The sequence below is a fragment of the Cygnus olor genome, chromosome 2, assembly GCF_009769625.2.
Source record: "Cygnus olor isolate bCygOlo1 chromosome 2, bCygOlo1.pri.v2, whole genome shotgun sequence".
In the NCBI taxonomy this organism is placed as follows: domain Eukaryota; kingdom Metazoa; phylum Chordata; class Aves; order Anseriformes; family Anatidae; genus Cygnus; species Cygnus olor.
Genome location: NC_049170.1, coordinates 128,044,320 through 128,053,636, shown reverse-complemented (window position 1 = coordinate 128,053,636; position 9,317 = coordinate 128,044,320). Strand labels below are relative to the sequence as shown.

The following is a 9,317-nucleotide window of genomic DNA, read 5'->3' as shown; positions in this document are numbered from 1 at the left end:
AGTCTACTTATACTACATTTTCATTTCTGAACAGTGGTTAATGATAGTACTGCTCAATCTATATAAAACTTCTTACAATGGCTCTTTCCTGTCACCATCTTAAAAAAAAAAAAAGGGTTTACACAAAGACTTTGTCTCCCTCACCAATTAAACATATATCCCAACCGGAACTTCCAAATTGACCATTAGTCTTATGAGGCAAAATAGGAATGAGCAGTATGATAAAGTGCTTGCTTCCAACAAATGTAACTAGAAACACTTCACACTATAAACATTTACCAGAAGAGGAAAGAGCTGTATTGAACTGGAAAAAGGTGGCATTTTTTGTTTGTTTGTTTTTTTTTTTTACAGTCACTTTCTGACAGAGTTGCCCATTAAAATGACAAAGCAATCTGCTCCCAGATACCGTGGCCAGAACTTGAAAAATGACTGGAAGACTTCATAAAACTCCCAATGTAATTAATAGAAGTTGTGTACCTATGCTGCCTCTACAGCTTTCAAAACTTCAGATTATGTCTACTGCTTGGTCCTACAACTTGCAACATTTAATTCGGCAAAAAAGAAAACTGTGTTTGCTATTTTTAATTCTTGAGGCAGAGCAAACAAAAAATAATGGCTGTCAAATATACTCTTACTATGTAAATTAATTTTATTCAAAACAGATTAAAAAACTAACAGAGCTTGCCTAACTACATGAGGTAGTACATGTAGCAAAACAGAAGGCAGAATATAATATTCTGAAATATGAAGAATATGAATCAGTTTACAAGTTGAAAGGAAATAAATTCAACAACAGAAATAAAAAATAACAAAAATAAAGTTTAACAGCTTTTCAGTCTTAAAGCACAATACACTTTTCATAGAAAGAAACATAGTATCACCATTACATGTTCTTCATATACCATAATATGGTAAAATTAATGCACAAGGCTGTTCACCATAAATGAATTTTTAAAAATGGTGAAGCAACAAATGACATTATTGTCATTGGGCTCACTATACTTCCTGGCCTGCAGGAGTATTTGCCAGGTCATGAGGAGCAAGGTTAGCCTTTGTTACCATTTTCGTTTTCTTAAACATTTACCCTCACAATTTTGTATAGTATACGGATACCATGTACATCTTAAGCCCTCAAGCTTACAAATCATTAAATGTGTGTACAAATCTATGGTTTTACTGAAACCCAATTTTGGTAAATTGAATGAGTCACATGGTAGAAGTAAAGCACATGTGTGCAGAACTGTACTGCAGATCTGATGGTTTATTCCTTAATTTCAGGTAACTTCTCAATATGAAAATTCTCTTTTAGACTCAGATCCTCCAAGGTTATACACGTCTCACTCAATCTCCCATCTCAAGGCAGGTGAATACATGTGAAGGACTGGGTCATAAATGAATTAGGTACTTGAACTAAAGAGCTTACCAGCGTCCAATAAATGTTTTATTTAAAGTATTTAAGAAATAATAAACATGAATGGCCCACTCTCATAGAAATATTTCTTTAGAGGAAAACATACTAATATGACCCAGGACTTCTCCATATTTTCTATTTTATTTTAAAATAGGTATTTGTACTTGTTACAATTAGTGTGAAATTGAAAACAGTCTAGCTCTTCATTTAAGCTTGCATGGCTAATGCTACTGTAAATCATCAAAAAGTTATATATATTTTCATTTCACTTTAAGGCATGATTTATTATATTGAATTACTGGGATGGCTTCTTTTATGTACATTGGAAATAAAAACTCAGGCCTCCCTATGGTATACTTTTAAGGTTACTGTTAGTGGCATATATAAAGCACCATACAATATCATATTCAGATAAAGAAAACAGAACATTTATGAGCTTTGAATTAACTGTATAGGAGTAACTGCTAAGAAAATATAGCAATAATTAACACAGGATTCAAAATATTGTTATATATCAATATAGATTTTCAAATGAATTTTTCTCCCATGTTTACTTTTACAGATTTTTTTCATTAAGATATATATGTAATTTAAACTTTTTTGGTGGAAAGCAGTATATATATTCTGTACAAGAATGTTACAGCTTTATACAAATTTTAGAAATTATAAGAAATGGCCTCTATTATTCTCTTCCAAGTGCTCTGGTTTCACTTGCCTGTTTTACATTTTTCTCGCTAGACTCAAACAACAGCAAATACTCTGAACGCCTTGCTTCCTGGAGGATTCTGTAAACTGAAACAAAAAAACATTCCTGGAGTTATTTTTAGGACTGACACTCCAATGACTTTTCTTTTAGAATTGTTAAATACAGCTCTAGGGTCTTGCAACATTTCCTGTAGCTACTACCCATAACTTTTCTCATAACTTTTACTACTTTTTTTTTTTTTAAAATTACAGAACTTTCAGATTAATTTTTCTTCCAAGAAACTTATTGAGAACAAATTGTAACACAAAAATTTCAAGAAATCCTAAGTTGATTCTAATTAAAAGAATAAAGGTTTAAAGAATAAAGCAAAACTCTTAAAAATTTTTTGGGGGGGAAAAAAGAGAAAGCATGCATCTTATGTTGGCCATTCTAATAACTATATTCAGATATAATTTCTAGACACAGGAGATTACTTGTTCACTGGTTGCATGTATTTCTAAAGAGAATTTATATTTTGCAAATCAAAGGAAATATATTTAAAATATTGATAGCCTTCTGAATGGCTAAACATCTATCTTTAAAAGAAATAAAACAACAAAAACTACAAGGAAATTTTGGTAGAATATAGTTTAGTTTATAAGACAAAATTATAATATTTCATATTTAATGGTCCCATTATTTTCTATTTTGCAAAACATATCTGAGACATACCTAAGAAAGGAAAACAGAACAAAAATAAAGAAGTGCATAATGAAATACGATGTCTGCACTGGCATTACAATCTTCATTACAATTTTTCAGCTTCACAGAAAACTTGCATTGAACTGCTCTCTTAACCATTGACTTTGACTTCACTAGAATGGTAAAGTACAAATAATGATTAAATTTGCAACATTTTTTTTCTGATTCCTTTTCTTCTCAGTGAGGAGATTTAGATGGAGAACATAAGTGTCAGTAAGGAACCACTCTTTCTGAGGGAAATGGACATTAATTGGGAAAAGGGGGTTATTAATGAAGAAAATGAAAGATGTATTTTAAAAGTTTCCAAATTTACTCAAAGGTTCATGAAGTAAAGGGGTAAGGCCTCCCCCCCCCCCAAAAAAAAAAAATAAAAATAAGAAAAAATCCTTTTTCTCCTACTTCCAAGTTCTCAAAAAGTATCTTTAGAGATTTTTCCCACACAAACTTTTTGGTTTTAGAGGTAACAAACATTCTTAGCTTTGCAGGACAGAAAGAGTGGCACAAGGGTGTTTGTTTTTTTTTTTTTTTTTTTTTTTTTTTTTTTTTTTTTCCAGGCCATTTATTTGTCTTCCTATAGAAACTGGAGAGTTCTTTAAAGAATTGAATTTGAATTGCAACATGCAGCCGTGTGTTATCATCATAGAAGATGCTAATACACCGAGTATAAGTAAATGAACTTTCACACCACCTCCATGTCTTTCAGAAAAATACTGATTAAAACAGTAAAACCATTAAAAATATAAAATAAAAAAATGTTTAATGTTTTGTGAATATCATTTATGAACCAGGTTCACTGGTTTGATTCTATGTAAATCTGTAATGATCTGTTGTTACAAATCCTCTCAGATGGAATAGATCACTAATATTAACGTAAACATTCTTTGGTGTTTTACCAAAGGAACCAGAAGTAGTTTTCTTATCAAATATTAGTTGCAACATAAGCAGAAGAATAAACAAGAGGGCTTTTTTTGATTTGTTTGTTTTTTATAAGAAGCTTCTTAGAGTAAAGATTTACAAGCTTAGAAAAGGTAAACAGTTCTTGTACCACAGCTTCTCCAAAGTCACCACAGCTGTTACACAAGCTCTGTAAATCACCCAAGTTGGCCTATTTGTTGGGTTTCTAGCAGCACCCCAGGTACAAAGAGACATAATATAATACTTTGTAAGCCTTATTGAGGTGAAGGGTAAACAGTAATCTTTGAAAATGGGCTCTTACCTTTCTGAAAATATCCCATTTTGAAAGGAAGCAACGTACACCTTTCTTTTGTCTACAGGCATAACATCAACGTAACCACCTTGGTTGCGGACTACACCAGCATGTACAGCTGCTCGGCAGATACTGGATATCTAAGAAAGAAAGAGGATAAATTTAGTTTTCATTCATTCTTTTATTTCAAAATTGTTTAGAAGAAAAATAAAGATGCCTAAACTAAATTATAGGAAATGTAAAATAATTACACTCATCACATGACTGATTTTATTAATCTTTATGGTACTTAAATCAGATTCATAGGCCAGTTGATAGGAATATACCACTGCTTCTTCAATGATCTTCCACAGTGTGATTCAAAAATCATTTATTTCAGCCTATTTCAGTTCAAGGACCTGTTCAAATTCTTGAGCTTTTCAAAATGAAAGGCTTTATCCACCATCACTTCAACAGCAGAGAGGTAGTAAAAACCAAACCTATAAATTATTGTAGATCCTATAGATTATTATAGATTCAGTTTAATCTCCAGCCAGAGTCAAGTACTGGAACAGCAGAACAGCAAAAGCACACTGCAGTTGTATGTTTCCAGAAAGAGATGTCCTCCCTAAAAATTGACTGTATTAATTCTATCTCCAGCTCGAGAATCTCAAACAGCAGTGAAATGATCCATAATATTCAAGGAAACATTAGAATTTCTTACCGAGACATGGGCCAATATTAAAAGCTAATTATATTTCAATTATTATATTAAAATTATAATGTAAGCATCAGACAAAACAAATAGATCTAAATTAATCCTTAGCTATTATTCCTTAGTTTTACTCAGGCAAAACTCTGTCAAATTAACAGCAGTTTCATCTATATGAAACCTAAAATCTGTCCGCTAATGTCTTGTCATGAAAGCGTGTAGGATAAATAATATTTATAGAAGGATAGTTCAGGGACAATCTTGAGAATGTTGATTAAAATAATTGATTTAAACTTGTAGAGCTCCATTACTCTTTAAGCATGCAAAAAATCAATTGCCAGAAGTATGAAACTTCTTAGTGTAGAATGTATGTCCCAATCTACTTAAATACCCAGCACTACGAAACGTAACTCCAGCTACAATGATGTCCACTTAAAACCAAGTTATGTGGAGAAAAAAGAAAAGCCTTCACTGCAATAGGTCTCTCCTCTCCTCAATCAACCTTAAAAACTAAGCCAATACAAATATCAATAGCTGGTTACACAGACAGCTATTTAAACAAGAGTTGCATTTCTTCCAGTTATAATTGGAATAATTTATATCTGTTCCTGTAGCTATTTTGTAATCTCAATGCGATATAAAATCAGGAACTTAAAATAGCAATGGTTTTCCTGCTCCTACTTCAACCACAGAAGCTGCCAGCTTCAATGTTATATAGTTTGTCTTTTAATGATACAATATTTCTGGGAGTAATGATTTGAAACTGTTTATGCAAAGAATCTTTAGCAAAGACACTTCAGAGTTTTTCCTCTTTATCCTGCTGGCTGCTGCTTTTAAACATGCCAGAAGGGATACCATTTATGCTCCTTTGTACTTTATCTCTTCCTCCCTGATCTGCCAGACTTTCATTATATCCTGAACAGTAGTAGCCACCTTATTTTTAGGATTACGGCATCCTTTATGTACTCATATTATGGGAGTACCTAAAGATAATGTTGCTTGTGTACAATCTCTAATATACAGGGATATAAATAGTCCCTGCAAATATAGGATTACAGTCTACAGAAACAAAAGACAAGATTAACAAGCAATTAACTACAGTGAAGAACTAGAAGAACACTATTAATTGCTAGTACTATAATATTGTAGCAATTTAGTTTTCAATTCACATTGGAGATATAAAACAAGCTAGAGGTACAATTGAGTAAAATAAAAATCACAGTTTGTCACCTCTGTAATACTAACCAATAGACTACACTTGGTGTATATTACTAGAAAGGAGGATACCTTCATAATTACATTTGAGGGTGGCTAAGATAATGACTACTTCAATGCTATTTGGAAGTTTCCGATCAAGTGAATAAGAAAGTAAAGATAAAACAATGGAGGTAGAATGACAACAGAGGCTGACTTCTTGTTGGAAACTATTTCCAGTACAGGATGGAGTCATTAGTAGAGTTGGTACCACAATTGATTACTGGATGGTTTGGCTAATGTAAAACATTTTAAACCTAAAGGCAAGATGCTTACACGGGATATGTGAAAAAGATGAGGTCAGAAGAATGGGGTTAAAGAGGTCAAATCAAGAGATGATCAGACGAAAAATAAACTGATATTCTAAATGCTGCTTTACAGATGAGCCTGGAGCCTGGCTCATCTGCTCATAAGGTATCCACAAATGTGCATAACTTATGAATATATGAATAATTAAATGAGTACAAATTCATAAATATGAATTATATGTATACTGATGAATAAATCTATAGTTTTATCATATTTTTTGAGGAAGTTTTATCTGTTTTGAGCTTTCAAGAACTTTTCATTGGCTTGGCGTTCTTCATCTAAATCGAATCAGATCCCAATACTGATGCCATAACATTTCCTACTCAATAATGTTTCATCACCCTGATCGCACTTCCCAGAACTGTTAAGGTAAAATTCCTGTTAATTTAAACTCAATAGGATATCAAATCTCTGTCTATCACAAAATTCAGTATATTATTGATAATTTTACATTAGCAGCCTCATAGCACTTGCTGGAAGTCTTCTCAGAGATTTGGGTCTGTTTGTTTAATTTTCATGAACTCACCCTGAAGGATATGTAAGGCAGTACTTTAAGGTAACATAAACATTTCATGCAGCATTACACAACCCTGCTTTATTGCTGTGCTGTGAACCCTCTGACATTCATTGGTATTTAACAGGTCATAGAATCTGAATACCAAGCTGCTTAATTATCTTCCTTCTTCAGCTACTCAGCAAAATACCAAATATCTACCACACCATAGCAGTACTCTGCAAACCACAAGGCTTTCTCCCTCACCCTTGTAGAACTATAGAACTACTTAATAGTATTTTTATATCATATTTCACTACAGCAGAGAATTATGAAAGTTTTCGCACAAGAGTTAGGGAAATATTTCCGTATTTGAAACCGTAATTGAAACCAAAATTCAAAATCCTCAGATGGTATGAGCTGATAAAACTCCATAAATTTTTTTAGATAAAAGACTTTTGCTGATATGTAACCACCAAAAGTAGATTCAATTTTTTTTGTAGAATTGTTCAATCGACTCTCATAACGCAGAGTTACTGCTACTAGAAAGAGATTGTCTTTGGGAAAATGCTGCCTACTATGAAAACAGCACGATAAATACATACAATATAAATCTTAACCTCTTAAGAAATTATTGTATATTTTTAAAAAATCTACAAGCAAAATAATATATATATATATATATTTATTTAACTATTACAGCTATTTCAAAAAGCCTCTATTCTTTCGTGTAAAAATATTTTGGTACTTTGTTAGTCTAAGGACTAACAGCAACAAAGGACTTTCTCTTTAAATGTAGGTGCTGCAAGAGCATCTCCAGAAGAGTTTGGACAACTAATATAATCAGTATCAGTCAAGCCTGATATAATTCAGTTCTTGGGAAGGTTATCTTATTTCACAAATGAAGTCAATTGAAAAGTGCTTTAAAAATAAATATTAATAAAATGCTCACTGGTATGACTCTAGAAGTCCAGAAATAAGACTCAAAATTTTAGAAAAAATGGATTAAACAAAGTTGAAAATTGTAACCAACTCTTCAGCACAAGAAAACAGGAAACTTTTTTCCCATCTCCCACCATGACAAAGAATTGGCATGTGGAAACTCTTAGGAGTAGGGCCAGGAGGGACACAAGGCACAAAGGTGGTGATACGTTTGGGCCATATGAAGAATGAGTGATTTGTACTTCTGTTTGCTAAGAACTAGCCATACTACAGTTCTTATTTATACCATAATAGCTCTATTCAGAAGAGAAACTCATTGTGCCATAAACATAGAATATGAGATGCTTTTGCTTTAAGGAACTTGCAGACTACCTCAAGAGAAGTGAAACAAAAGGAGACCAACAAACAAACAAAAAGGTGTAGAACACGGGGGATCAGTATTACGTGAAAACTCTTCACACACTTAAGTTATAGACACTGGCTATATAAAACACGGCTGTGATTGATCTGCCACAGACAAAGAGACAATAGCTAGCACACTGGAAGAAGGGAGGATGAAGTAATGGAGGGTTTTGTTTCAGGCAAGTTAGGAACAATCACTGCAATCTCAAAGCTAAAAGAAAAAGATGGGAGAACCAACAGGGTAAAAGTTCTGTGGGGCACTATTGACAAATCAGAGAACAGAAAAAGGAGTAGCAGGAGTAGCATACTAATGAATATAAGAATGAATGACTGATCATACCATAGCTAGAAATGGAAATGCTTAACTAGATTCTCATGAATACTACAGAAATGGTTTTGTAAACATATGTTTTTGATGTGACATCTGTTATTTGTTTTTAATTAATAAATATTCTTGTACATTTACTGAATGCGAGTGGCCTAAGTACTAGTGCAAATAAATAGCCATGTGCATGTTGTTTTTTGTTTGTTTTTTAATGAAATAACATCACAAAAAATCCACCATAGATTTTGTGGAATCTACCAAGTAGATCATTGACTGCAATTTGCAATATACGTGCTATGACAAGTGGGCAAATGAATTCCCTGTATCTGCAGACAAATCTATAAATACATGAAAAGCTGAAAAAGAGGATACATTTGTTAAATATTCTCTATAAACACTTCACCTGATACTAGTTCAGTCGTAAGTTAGAATGAACAAAATATACAGTCATATTGCATAGTGAAAATTCCAATAAAAAGTATCTTATCTTTAAAATAATTTAAATGATAGAAACAAAGAAACTGTAGAAACTCACAAAGCCAATACTATCAATGGGAATATATGTACACATATCAATAGGATGTGTCTGTCTACATCTTAGCTAGATGCCCTAGGACCCTTCTGTAGGAAATGGAAAGAAATTGACAGATCTAGTAGGCTAGGCTATTCATCCCATACTGAAGGAGACACTCAGAAAAGGTCAAATGAATTCTGCTTTGCCTGTTCATCTCTTTTACCACTGCTACTACAAACTGCTATAAACATAACCCAGATGTCCAGCTTCAGTGTGGACATCTATCCTCTCAACATCTGAAGTTAATAGGAAGACTTCCATC

General features: G+C 32.7%; 1 protein-coding gene across 2 annotated transcripts in view; it reads right to left on the bottom strand.

Annotated features, from left to right (window-relative positions):
- Positions 1-643: 643 nt before the first annotated feature.
- CRISPLD1 (cysteine rich secretory protein LCCL domain containing 1) overlaps positions 644-9,317 on the bottom strand; it is a 43,291-nt gene continuing 34,617 nt past the window's right edge. The window contains exons 13-14 of one of the 2 annotated variants that reach the window (XM_040546056.1): positions 4,075-4,205; positions 644-2,203 (exon numbers count right to left, since the gene is read on the bottom strand). In XM_040546056.1, coding sequence (XP_040401990.1) covers positions 2,152-2,203; positions 4,075-4,205 — 183 coding nt within the window. In that variant the 3' untranslated portion in view covers positions 644-2,151. The remainder of the gene's footprint in view (positions 2,204-4,074; positions 4,206-9,317) is intronic. The other variant, XM_040546055.1, reaches the window with a different exon arrangement.